General features: G+C 40.2%; 1 protein-coding gene across 3 annotated transcripts in view; it reads left to right on the forward strand.

Annotated features, from left to right (window-relative positions):
• LOC115441436 (adenylate cyclase type 6) overlaps positions 1-14,638 on the forward strand; it is a 270,780-nt gene that overhangs the window by 206,036 nt on the left and 50,106 nt on the right. For all 3 annotated transcript variants that reach the window (XM_030166222.2, XM_030166221.2, XM_030166223.2), the window contains exons 7-11: positions 3,416-3,630; positions 4,446-4,615; positions 5,028-5,148; positions 8,217-8,373; positions 9,401-9,550. In XM_030166222.2, the coding sequence (XP_030022082.1) occupies positions 3,416-3,630; positions 4,446-4,615; positions 5,028-5,148; positions 8,217-8,373; positions 9,401-9,550 (813 nt within the window). The remainder of the gene's footprint in view (positions 1-3,415; positions 3,631-4,445; positions 4,616-5,027; positions 5,149-8,216; positions 8,374-9,400; positions 9,551-14,638) is intronic.

Consider the following 14,638-nt stretch of genomic DNA (forward strand, 5'->3'; position numbering starts at 1 on the left):
ACAAAGTGCAACATTAGGTGGTCCGTGCACGTCGCCAGTTGAATATCCGCTGCACCGAGCAGCGCCGAACGTCGCCGAGCGCGCCCGAACACCGCACTTCAACTACTTCAACTGATGCGAATGTTGCGTGCTTGGTTTGTGCGGCGGGCGAGGGGTCCAGAGGGAAGGGGATGTGAAGCCTCTCCACTTGGAACTAAAGCTCCGAGACACGCGACACTTGTAACCGCGACTTCACTGTATCATATGGCAAATGTACTCGTATAATTAGATATTTACATGAACAGATTAGTTTGTTTTGATTGAAGATAATATATTCATAGCAATAAAGCAGGAAAGCGAGCTAATTGGTCTGCCTGGTGATACATAATATTATGTATGTAGTGATCGTCGCTGTCAAATTTTAATAATTATTGCTACTCTTTTTCTTAGCAACGTCAGCGCAAGATGAATAGCTAATGTACTGGCAAAATCTGCCTCCAGTAATCTAACTTATCTATCGCTACATAATCTTCACGTTGATGTTCTGAGACCACATCAAGAAAGAAAATAGCATAAGGCTTAATATCATTGGATATTTTAGTGCTATGAGCACAATGCAATGCTTTACGATGCTATCTAATTCATCATACAATGTTCTATTATTTTCATCCAAGTGTAGTGTTTGCTACCAATGTTCCAAACACATTGCACAGGAATATGAAAAATTCCGTAATAATTACAAATCTGTCTAAATGCCAGCGAGATGAAGTTGAAAAAAACGATTTCTGCGGCTATAACAAAATAAACATCGATTGCAGCTACCTATGAACAATAAATGTCATTATATTTGAGAAATAAAAAACACATTTCAATGAAGCAGTGCCAGTCGCCACGGCTCACCACTCCTTCCCCCCCCCCCCCCCCCCCCCGCCCGCACCCTGCGCCCCCGCCCCCCATCTCAGTCACTAGATGCACAATTGGCGGTGACTTTTCGCTTTTATTTCCAACTGTATCAATTCACTGCACAGCGTTTACACAGTTTATTGGATGTTTGATTTTTCTCGTTTTGCAGAGCGGTGAGCTCACCGCCACAAGCCGCGGGTAATGTTTTACTCGCTCTTAAAACGATATTATTGTTCAATAATGGACTTTCGTTTGTTTCATATTGTGGTAACTCAAACTAATTGTTAAACTATCGGCGTACTTCACGTTTCACCTGAAAGGCTGATCTTAGTCATAAGGTTCATGTATGGATAGTCCACACCCATTAAATACTACTGTTACCCAGATTATTTACTCTCGCATTTCGTGATTTTGCCAAAATCGCATAAATTACCAAATAAAAGCGATATCATACACAGGTATCTTTGAAAGGTCAGAGGTGCATGTCTACGTGTGCGCTTTGTCACTGTTAAAACAAATAAAAAGCAAACTAAATATTATTCTCGTATCGCGTATGTATTTGTTTGCTTTTCTTTGTGCTTCGTGACACAAACGCTGGTGCAACGAATAAAATAGACAGGAAACCTGTGAAATAAATATTTATTGTATTGGCTCAAAATGTTTTTTTAACACCGGTTCAGTACAAATGTTCTCAACTAAGTACTACACAGTCATACAAAATATATTTCACTAGCACTTGCTCACGGTAACCTTGACATATGTTTGTCGCTTGGGAGAGTCATATTATGTAACAAACTTTAGAAAGTAAAGAATGTTAGTAGTAAAGTCGCTTGATAAATAATATTCATAGCATGACTGAGTGACTTATCATCTGTGCTACGAGATCTCGTAGCTGTAGGTCGAGATCGACTACGACGACTGTCTCGAATAGATCTACATATATACTATCTTTAGTTCCCGGCTCCACCTGCGTTTGATTCCTTTTCCAGGTTCAGGCAGCATCCAGAGCTTATGACATTTCTTATTATTGCAAGATTTTTCTTAGCCGGGTCATGTGAAGAAGTAGCTATTAAAATTATATAAATATACGTATAAAAGGCAATTCCTTGTATTTTTTTTGTGAAAAGTTGTGAAATGTTTGGAATGAAACAGCTATGAATCGGGTAAGCTCTACGGTAGCATCAAGCATACGAGCAGATAGCTCGGCTCTGTGACGGACGAATTCCGGGCGTGCTCGCTATGTGCCGCCCCGCCTCGGTACAATGATTCGTGCAACATACGTGACACATCTACTTCATTAGAATATTTCCTCTGTAATATTTGCATTACGAGCGATGCCTTTGGGTTTAATAAATGTTATCTAGAACATTTATTACTGTGACTGTTGTTTGTATCTCTTGTAATCTATTTATTTGTTCACAAATCTCGTAACTACATTTGGACAGATTCCAACATAGATTTCAGTAAAATAGTGTTAAGCCAAATATTCATTAAACATAATCGATAACAATCAGTACCTAAATGTATCGGAAATCAAATAATGCAAATAATATTCGGAACGAAATAGTTAGCAGACTCAACGAGTTACTAACATTTTAATGATACCGTTGCAAGAAATTTCATATAACGTGAAACATGTTGAGGATCATGACGCCACGGAAATAACACGTAATTGAAAAACGAGGGTACATTCAAATCGTTAGCGCCGTAGCTTATCCGGTCGGATACGTGTCGGGGCACAATGCCATTCACACGCGATTTACGTAAGAATACGCGCGGACGGGCCGGGGCGGTGCGGTGCGGGGAGCGAGTGGTCACACGTAACAATGAATTAACGGCCCATTACCGACACATTACACTCCCGCTGATATTGTCCTAATGAATTGTAGCGTTTCCACAACGCAACATCTGCTCGTTGCACAAATCTGAGGTGTTTCTCTCATTTCAAGCAAATTATAAGAAATTACTAGTAAAACATCTTCCATATTTATAAAAACTACATTAAAAGTCAATATTATATTATTCATTACTTACATTGTACCGATACCTAAATTGTACGCATAATTCTTAAGTACACAAAACATCCTTCATGGTTCGATGCTAAGGAATGAATCATCTCTTTAATTTAGTGGTAGCTCGTATAAATTATGAATCACGTACTCTTGGGACCGATTTCCTTCACTCTGTGTCTGATTTTCAAACACATAATGATTAGCCTAGAGAAAGTTGAAGATAGGCGGGTGGCCGGACGTAAAAGCTAAGCTGAATTATTCTGAAATACGCGAAAATGTGTTTTGGCTTGACATGCCGAAGCGAGATAGAGGAAAGAGGGAAAACGTTTTCCAATGATTGAGCAGTGTTGCAAATATCAAAATAATTAATTTGTAACACCTGGATATATTATGGTAGTGATTATTAGTTTTTTGATCTGGCCACACTAAATAAATAAAATGCTCTCTCATAATTTCCTTTCAAAGCAAAAGCAAAGCTAACGTGTTTCAATTTAAGCAGTAACAGCGTGTGTTTATTATAGGTGGAGATGTTGTACCAGCGGTACTTCCTCCGCATGAACCAGACGAACATGACGCACCTGCTGGGGCTGCTGCTGGCGGTGGCGGTGGCGCTGATGATGGTGCAGGTGCGCACGCTGCTGGTGGCGCAAGACCTGCTGGCCAGCCTGTTGCCCTCCGACGACGCCGCGCTCGACGCCCCCACCACCCTCGAGCCCGGCGACTATGACTCCTACACGTGAGTGAAGTTACTGTCGCATTTTATATTCACTTAGTGTTGAAAACATCGACATTTTTCCGTTTCCTCTTCCTTCTTTGTCGACTTTTTGTTCTGCGAATGTATTTAGTAGAGTTTTTGGTTCGACGCATAAGTTAATAATGTTTTAAAGGCATTAATACAATACAACTATATTTATGAGTGGTTGTTAATGTTATTACAACGTCTAAATTGTAAAAAATGTAAAATAGCTAATTACTTATAATAATTTTAAGTGAACAAATACGTGCCTTATAATATGGAGAGTCGAAATAATCAATTATTGCTTGGGCAGTTTGTTGAACTCAACGAGGCATTTTGTATCGTAAACAGTCCGTCGAGTAAAAAACTCCATTAATGTATTACTAAACGTACTGCACTTACCCCCATAACATATTAGCTGGCGTTTTCCTCCAGGAAACTTCTTGAGAAAACGAATTTAATAGCCGTGTTTCCTCCAGCCCGCACATGATACTTACAGTGGCGTAAATAACAATAATACGTATTATTTTATTATATATATTATATTATATACGTATTATTATTACTAGTAAAATTTAAAGATCATAGTCCGATTTGATTAAACCTAATATAATATTAAGCGCCTGTATCAAGATGTCCAAGTTAACGCTAATTGTGGAATATAACAAGGCGCGACCAAATAAATTGTAAACAAAAGATTGCATTCATCTTTGGCCGCATTATCCGTTTACTAGAGGATAACATTTACTTAAACGTTGTGAAAGAGCCCCTTATGCTAATAATATTCCGGGAGTGATAAAGTGGTACGGTGGCAGGGACCGGCTGGAGCTGGCGCCGGACATGTCGCGCGCCACGTCGCCGCTGGAGGGCGAGGCGCTGCTGCAGGCCAACGCCACGCTGCTCAAGCGCGCCTACTACGAGAAGGAGCGCGTCGCGCACATCGTCAACGTCATCGTGCTCGGACTTACCGCACTCGTCTACGCATGTCAGTAAACGCACTCGCATTGTACTAGCCTCTTCAACAACTTACCTGTCGACTATTACTAGTAATGATACATAGTATACTACTTCATTAACGCTTACAGATCTATATTGAGCGTAGATAATTCTCAAATCAATTTTTGTTTTAAGACTAATTCTTCAACAAGCGAGCTCATAAGGTTGTCAAACCTCAGTTCAGTCATTACCTCAGTTAAATTAAAAAAAATAAAAACAATAAACACCTCACAAATTATTATGATTTAAATCGAAAATTATATCATCCATTATTTTTATTATGTTCCTATGCAGTTGTTCGTGAAGTGATAGTAGAGTTATAGCACATTATTATATTGACAATATTTCAATAATTACCTGTCCAGTATGATTTGTAGTGTTACATTTTCGTTGTGGTGCAGGTCTCCTGGCATGTTTGAGCCGCCCCGCCATGAACGAGATCTACCTGCTGACCATATCGTACGTGGTGCTTGTCACCTTTGTGCTGATCGAGCTGTCGCTGGCTGGAACATCTGTACTCAGGTAACAGTTCCCTTGGTCGACCAGTACTGTCATAGTTACTTTACACTTTATACATATTATGTGGATAATTTGTGCTTTAGATTTAAGTTGGCCGACCTGGGCATTGAACCTGGAAACTCATCTTGTGTGAGCCACGCAACCATTAACTATTCCACAAAGAGTATTTATTACTGTGCAATAATATCAAGGAAACTTAAAAAGTGTCTCGAACGTGGATAACTCAAATTAGTGAATTTAAAAACTGCACTCTGTCTCGTTATTGTAACAAGTTCGCAACTTGTATGAGCATTCAACGGTTTAACTCTAATGTGCAAAGTTGCGCGCAGATTGATTCCGCCACCACACCGCCGCGCCGCCGCTCCGCCACCGCACCGCCTATTGTGTGCCGAGTCATGCAAACACGCCGAGCGCCGGCATAAAGAAACTAACAAATTACTTTAAAGTGGAACAATAAGGCTGTAAGAAAAATTTAAACATTAGTTATAAAACTTTACCGGTTAGACGTTTGCAACAACTGAGCACTGCTACCAGATTAAAACTGTTTCATAGCTGAGGATCGGTTGACATTATAAGTGAATAGTGTTGATAATAAACTAAGGCGTCCAGACTTAGCTAGAGGAGTCACGTTTAGTGCAAACCAATTTTATAATGCAGAGAATGGTCTTTGAAATAGCACCTATTTTTGTAGAGTTGGCGACGTTTGAACTGCTGCACAACGCGTCTGTTTTCGGTCATAGCGCTGCTACAAGTATGGATGATAATAACATTCAATACACTAAAAAAAATCGTGAAAGTGTGGCTCAATTATTTAATGTTTACCGAGGGCGACTAAAGGCGCCAACACTTATTAAAGCGAAGTAAAAATATTAATTTAGGTGCCATTTTGTCCCCAACTCTTTTGTACTGGACTCGCGAAGCAAAGGGCTTGTTAACATCATTGACGGCCGGTTACTTTGTTCCGAGCACCGCGCTTTAATTATTACTTTATTAGCGTTGGCTCACGATATCGTCTGCGTCGCTTTATAACTGGAGCAGTCGTACAAAAACTTTGCCTTTACTGAGAGGAGACAATCAGTGACGCAATCAAAATAAAGTAATAAAATCTAAATATCCCGCGGTATGATCGGTCTAAATGATCGTAATCATATCTCCATATCCAGATTTTATTTTAATGATAGGTATTTTATATCAAACTATAATTTATAAGTATATATTTTTGCGCCCATCCGTAACGGCTTACATAAATCAAGCTGTTCGGGTACACTAAGTAATTCGTAAGTAATTGGGTCCGACTGTATTTAGTATACAATTGCCTGAAGTGATCTTACTCTAGGGATCACAAAAAAAATGTTTACGTTCTAATAAAAATCATGTGACGTAAAGAACAATTCATTTCGCGCTAACTATGTACCTGGAAAAACAAAATACGGACATTAAACGCGGTAAACAAAACTTTCGAAACATCCGAATGCCTAAAGTAAAAAGTGTAGTGATATGAGCGAGGATTAAACAATACAACTACGCAAAAGTTGAAATTTGTACAAGTCATTTCGAAACGAGCGCCCGAGCCGCCCGCCGCGCCGGCGAGTTATACCACGCGGGAACGATGCGGAAACTTTGTAGAGACAGCCGCAGTCGGCGACAGCGACACAGCACCGCGGTACACCACACCGGCGCAAAACACTTCATTAGGAAACAAATACACGTATTGCTCTAGAAAAATATTTGAAAGTATGTAGTATTTAGTAGTAGTAGCTTTATTCTATAACGTATCGTATGCCACATAGTCAATTCTAGTTTCGGTATAATATTTTGTGGCGGTCTTTTGCTGGAGTGGTAAGTGTGCGTCATACTTTAATCTCGGGCCGAAGTTGAAGCTTTCGTCAAAATTTTAAGTGAGTGGTCACGAGGCCACAAAGGGACCACAAAACGTTTGTTTGGTCGACGTTTGGGACGCGGAGTGGCGCGGCGATGTGGCGGCGGCACAACTTGCTAAGTCCGTTTGAAGTGAACTTGGGACCGCGTCACGGTTTATGCACATCAAAGCAATCGCCGCGCATTGCGACGGCCTAAATGTTTAGTTAGATATCCGTAGTATGCGAGTACAAAATATTATCATATATGTGCTAATGGTTAAAAGACAAAAATGCCTATGCTGTGGTGCCGTTGTAGCCTTGTAGGAGTTTCTTCTCCTGGAAATCTTTAGTGGAGGCCTATGTACTGCAGTAGACTTCATGTGGCTAATGATGATGATGATGAGGGGACTTCAAAATAGTAAATAGGGCTTTGGACCATGAATACTCTCTCCTTGACCCTATTTCGCATACCACGTGGTGTAGTAGAGTCAATTTGCCAGGCCTGAAAACATAATTGAAAACGCAAACGTACACGCTGCCGCCGTGACGACGTATGTGACAGCTTGAAAAGTTGAATGTCGTTGTTAGAAAGGCTCACGACAGCTGCCCACCGGCGCGTGCTTGCAAAACGCGATCCTATTGTAGACTTTATTGTTCTTTCAATCAAAACTCAATTAAAACTAACGTGGCTGGCGGTTTATTCCACTGCTACCGTATCGTCACCTTTCTATAACGGCCGTGTAAAGGTGAGGAGAAAAAAATACTGGAAACTGTATTGAGTTTTTCACTAACTAGTCTTACCCAAGTGATCAAATACCTGGAGTACTTAGTACATATGTTTATGTATAGTTAAATTATCGTACAAATACTCACGTCTTTTATTCTCGTGGTGTACGGTAGAAACGCCATCAGGGCGCTCCCAGTGTTGTTTGCTCTCGTAATTAGCATTTAATTATATGCAATATTGACACATATTTTTTCACCACACTTGGCTTAAATTTTAAACAGACTCATAGCACCACAAGCTTCCGTGATGTCGATACCGCGGGAACATGTATTTTTGAATTCAATTTAACATAGAAAATATAATTAAATCGAACATCTCGGATTTAATTTCGTAGTTCCATAAAGACATACTTTGAATTGTCCTTAATACATATTGTCTAAATGTATAAAATGAACGGAGTTATATTAACCCTATACTATATTTAGGTCGCTGGGTGTGAGCGCGGGCGCATGCGCGTTGTTCACGTATGTGACGTACGCGACGCTGCCGGTGCGCCTGCACGAGGCCACGATCGGCGGGCTGGCGCTGGCGGCGGTCAACATCGGCGCGCACATGATGCTCGACACCACAACCGACATGGAGGTAAACATCGCCCCCGCTCGCTCTACAATCATCACAGATAAACAAGTGCTAGACAAATTTGTGTACAGCATGAATCCGCCGACTCCACCGGGCTAGACCTACTGCCCCACCGAGACTCGACTAACTCAAGATTCAGCTCATGACTCAATTTATCGCAAGACTCAATAATCCAGGTCAGTGATACTCTAGTCATTCTGGAGACTCACCTTCCTTCTCATACTTAACTCTATCCGTTTTGAGGCTATCAGGTTCATGTTTTATACGGCATGGATCACTTAACGTGAACAACTCGGTCAGTTATCGACCTAAGCTTTAAACAATATCACTTCGCCGAATCTCTTGCCTATTCTCAAATATAACGAAATAAGGTGTCAGTCACTAGTCGTTTGTCACCTCTGCAATAAAGTGAGTTGTACACAATAGTCAGTACAATGTATGAGTGAAGAGCGAAAACACTAGAGTAATTACGGCGAGACTCGTCGCGCGCGGAGTGAGAACAGACGCGCCGCTGTTTGTCGCGACAAATCAGTTTACAACTGAACTTGGCGGCGCAGTGTTTTACTTCCCAACAATGTTAACGCGAGATCTGTTCATTACATTAATTGAACGTGTGCCGGAAGCGGCGGCTGTCGGCCCGATTAAACAGCTGCCAACATTAGCACCCGTCTACTCGTATATTTACAATAGTGAGTACCTCGTTAGTGATGTCTGGTCCAGCGAATGGATCCGATACTGATCCACGAAATCTTTGAACTTATATCACCGAAATTTTATAATGACACCAAATTTCACTTTATGAACAAATTCTTTTGACATCATTGGACTGTTTATTTAGTCACCTGGATATCTGCTAGTAAGTATCTAACAGCTTTCTTAAACACCCACAATGCTATAGCAATATAAATGTGTTCTCAATTCTTAAATGAAACCAAGTGTCAGAATAAGTTCTCGGTGTATAGTGTTGGTGTCGTCTACTTGTGCATGTTATGTTGAGTGATTAAAGCTTATCAGCTTGTGTTGTGTGCAGATGTACTGCAGCGTAGTGACGCTTGTGGCGTGCAACGTGTCCGGCATTATGACGCACCACCCGCGCGAGCTGGCGCAGCGCCGCGCCTTCCTCGAGACGCGTGACTGCGTCGAGGCTCGCCTCGTCACCCAGCGCGAGAACCAACAGCAGGTCAGCTCACTCACACACGCACACGTTTACACTCAAACCTCATACACCGGATTCAAACGACTACCGACACGGAAAATATATATCCGACATCTTCATTCTTCACCGATGCGAACAACGCTCAATCGTCACTATATCCGGAATATCTACTCCAAATAACTTGAGGGGACCATGGACGGTGTTTATCGTGAAGTTTTTATGTCAGCATATATATCATCATCATCCAAAACCTGTAGAGTCCCACTGCTGGGTACAGTCCTCTCTCATATTTTTCGGTCCCGAGCCAATCGCGTCCAGGTTGACCCGCGATTCTTACAATATCGTCCACCCATCTTGCCGCTGGACGGCCCACGCTACGCTTGCCTAGTCTTGGCCACCACTCAGTCAGCGCTTTATTCCACCTGTCATCGCTGCGTCTAACTATATGGCATACTTAATTCAATATTAACCAGTTTTCTTTGTTGTGAACCATCGTAGATGCTTTCTGTGTCGTTTGCTCTATGGTTTTAAGATCGCTTGACCGTACCGAAGTTTCTGAGTCATTATTATAATTGTATGCTTCCTCACTGTTTGCTACTGTTGTAGTTTACATTAACAATAGATAAATGTAATGATTTCGCTCTATGACTTTTGTTACCGGAAGATCTTTGAACGCCTTTTTAGCAAATTATGCGCACGTAGAAGTGCGACTTTCAGCATAATTTATATGTGTGACAATATAAGGAACACGAGCATCGATTATCGACCACAGGCGACCATTAGTACAAAATAATTGGTGGAAAATATAATTTATGTTAGTTATTACAATGATAATAACTAACATCAAATAGTTATTTCATTAGGCCAGTGGAAAATATCAGAAGTTCGAATATAATATAACATTATTTAAATCGTAGGTACTATTAACCGCAAAACAATTTGTCTCGATAATGAGTTTATTAATGAATAGCTTTTTAAACTTATAATTAACATAACATTATGGTTATTCCATGCATAAATTATCGCAATTTATCACGTGACACTAAAACCGTAATGAAAAATGCGTTTAAGTCTATTTTATAAGCCTACTAATTATATTTTATAGTGATTTACTGAGGTCCGATCGCTCATGCTGACACATAATGATAATGATCATCGGCGCGCGGTGTAGCAGATTCGATTCTCATTACCGGTCTCTCTACAACTCGACTAATGATTAAACTGGACGGAATAAACTTTGCACAATTTAATCTAAGCTTTGACAACGGACTTTAAATGAGAGTTCGTGAAAAACTCAGTTTGCTACCATTAAAGTGTCACCATTGGAAGTTTATTGAAAACTTGTATTAAATGGTCGCGCGATGGCGATGTTCACTGACTTGACGAATTACTTATTCTGCTTACTTTTATAACAGGCGGCATTTAATCACAGGCAAATAATATTAAAATCTGTTCATAAACTTCAGCGGCATAGCCATATAACATATTGGAAAGGAAAATTTTGGGCCTTTCTCATGAAAACGCGTTTGCTGACACTAACATGACTGATTCCAATGGGCATAAGGCAACATCCCACTCTAACAGCGAATATTATATTTTGTTACACTTTTGGCATCTCTGAAAATATTCATAACATGTTCTTAAATATATTTTCAAAGTGTTTAAACTCTTCCAATTCTTAACTACAATCCTCTTCATAAAAACTAACAATAATAAAGCAAACAATTGCTAATGAAGCTGCAACATCGCTTCTCAAATCTCTGATACGTATTGCAGCATATTGTTCATCGATGAAAACAATACGATTCTGTCAATTTATTCTCGACACAAAGGCATCCGGCAGTTCTAGTCAGTCGCGTCATACGGACCCACCCAGATCCCAAACACACAATGCAGATGCGTTACCTACATCCCAGACAATGGCGGACAATGCAAGTGACTTGCAACCTCCTCCCCGCTCCCTCCTGGACCAACACCCCATCCCATCAACTTGTCCCGATATTGTATCGCCACTAATTGTTAGCCCTGTTAGCTCGTCATTAATTAATCAAGCGGGTTAGGCCAAACTAGCGGACGTTAATTCCTAATACCTATGCTGGGAATGTAATCGGATATTTGATACGCTATTATTTGTATGCAATTTACTATCTATACTGTTATATAAAGCTGAAGAGTTTATTTGTTTAAACGCGCTGATCTCAGTAACTACTGGTTACAACATAAAAAATATTTTAGTGTTGAATAGCCCCTTTGTTCGTGGAAGGCTATAGGCTATATATCCCTCACGCCATGTCCATTAGAAGCAAAGCAGTAATAACAAATGTTGCAATAACGGGGGAAATTTATTCCTCTTAAGGGCTTCCGTTGCGTGCGCAGATCAAACGGTCAAAGTTATAGAATAAATATGTATGACGGAATTGATCCTTTTTAAAAGTTCTAAAAAATGTCCTGTCTGAACGCGTGGAGCTCAAAAACTAACCAACGAAATAAATATATCACGCGAGCGTAGCCGCGGGCAAAAGCTAGTCTGAGATGAAACTGAGAGCGAAACTCGTCGCGGTTACTGTCAGGCAAATACGCCCCACGTGTCGGCTCGGCATGCATTACATAATATACTTTAATTTGCAGTTATCTATAATTGAAATTGCTATGTAACAAATTTATATAACAATGTTCAAGTGATAGATCAAACAATACGCTGCATTGACGGTCTAGAGACATGGAGTCATTGACGTCACCCAACACGTGAATGACGCGATTGATCCTAAGTAATGTGATTTCTTTAGAAGAATCAGGATGTAGTCTGTCGTCATCGCCGCATATACCATGTGTGATGCAAATGCACCTGCTCTGACGCTCTTAGTCTTTGTGCATGCAATTTACAAATGCACGTGTTTAGAACCTTTTCGAACCTTGCCGCATGCGCAATGTGCTGCAACAATATCGTACGGTACTTCTGGCCGCAACCCAATACAACGCGAAGTTGTTGGGGTTATGACACGTCACCAAAATATTCTATATGACATGTCTCAATTTCCTGAGAATTGCTATAATATAAAGATAAAAAACACTTATCTAAAAAATGGGCAAAATCCCAAATCTTAGAAATGACAAATTTAACGATAACTATCTATCGTGACCTGTTAATTAAATATTATACTACAATTAATGTTAGAAAACTAACGCTAGCTATGGGAATACTTTAATGCCTACAAATTGGAACAACCACAAAAGGATAATATGTGTGTATTGATGTAAGACACTTTTACCTTAACACTAGAGATAACAGACAACTGACAGTAGAGCGGTGTTAGCGTCGATAACAAACTGTTGTAGTTGAGGTATTCTTCCGGCGGCGCGTCGGCGTGCCTGGGACCGCAGCTTGTACTATAGTCCGTGGCTACATCCGGGCTACGAGTGGCTTAGGCTTGTACATTGTGTAACATCAACTTGTTTATAATCAGTTAATATTTTTTTTATACAACCGAGCTCTTTTCCGCCGTCGTAGCCATGCTAAAAATTTGCAAGGTACCAAATAAATTCATCACATTAACCTAATGAACTTGTGTTTTTGGCATTGAAAAAATAATTGCCAAATTAACTATTAGTAAAGGTACTGATTAATTTCAGCGTGTGATGATACTCCAGCTTGTAGTAATATGTCTCGGTCTCGTTGATTAATTACAATTGTTCGCCGAAACTCGGCCAAGTACTCCCGTGAATAAAGGCGCATTAATTTGTTACCGGGCGCCGATAATGTTGTGTTACCGCGCCGCCTCACACTACAACTCAATTTAATGTACAACGAAACTTGCAGGAGTTTAAGTCGAGTTGCGACGCTGCCGGTGTCGGGAGCCGATTTAACTTCATCCTGTCTGATATCGCGCTAATCTGCCGCTCCCTCCCTCCCCACCACGCGTCCCCGCGCCGCCGAGGAACGGCGCTCGCGTGCAAACAAATAATATTAAATTAGCTTATAAACTTTCCAAAAAGCCATCGAAAACAAACAATCGTGCCTCGCTAGTGATAGGGTTGCCTTTAATGTAAACACTTTGAAACAGCAAATTATGTTTGTGTGCGACAGTGAGATGGCGCCAGAACTGATTTAAATTATTTTTAGCGTAAAGCATGCGTGTTTTTATAACAACATGCATGTATTTATTATAGATATAGTACCCAAATGTTGTTGGGTACACTGGTTACTTGCATGCATTAGATTAGTTCCATAATAGTCTACCTAGTAAGATTTCGCTGTGTCGGAATTCTCTGTCCGTTATACTGCGTCTGTGAGCAAAATAACCAATTATGTGCAAAATAAAAACCAAAGAGCATATAAAAAGCGCAAACATAAGGAGTTTATGTCGTGACCCAAAAGTATTGTTACAGGGTAATGTGTGGCGGTAGTCGCGGCGCTCGTTACAGTTTTTATCGCGCACTCGTTCTACCGAGTGGCTCGGGTTTCGGTCTGTAATCATTAGACGACACTACATCGATGTGTGTTTTTTTGTTTTGCCATAGGCAGAGAACTGAAAATTCACGTGGCGTCGTATCTATGTGGCCGCAAACATTTATTTCTAACTTAAAGTTCTAACATGAAAAATTTACTTGTTGCTAGCTTTGGGACGAAACAATCATAATTTATAGTGCGAATAATTTGATAATAAATCGATGGCTCCTACGTATATAATCGTATCCCACAATTTTGCTGTTTTCACTTTTTTGTATTTTCTAAATGAACTAGATGAGTTCCATGAACTGTGTAAATTTGAAAGTAAAATATTGAAAATTAAGTATTTTAGATTTCCGTTTTCTATCGTATGTTGTTTTTGCATGCGACGTAACTGATCGTATTTACTTTGGCCACATTTTACGGAGGAGAAGGGTCAAGCCGCGCGTCGTATGTATCACTTACCGGTCGATACGTTGAGCATACGCATATTCGAACCTAAAATATTAGTTTAACTTGATGTGAGCATTATTGATTGTTCTACTAGAAATATGTAATTACATATTTGTACCTATCAAGAAATATTCACGAACACAAAAACTCTGTGTTATTTGCTTGTGGATTGGTTTAAAATGACAACAATGTTTGTAACGTTGTAAATAAAA

This window comes from Manduca sexta, chromosome 27, assembly GCF_014839805.1.
Source record: "Manduca sexta isolate Smith_Timp_Sample1 chromosome 27, JHU_Msex_v1.0, whole genome shotgun sequence".
Classification (NCBI taxonomy): domain Eukaryota; kingdom Metazoa; phylum Arthropoda; class Insecta; order Lepidoptera; family Sphingidae; genus Manduca; species Manduca sexta.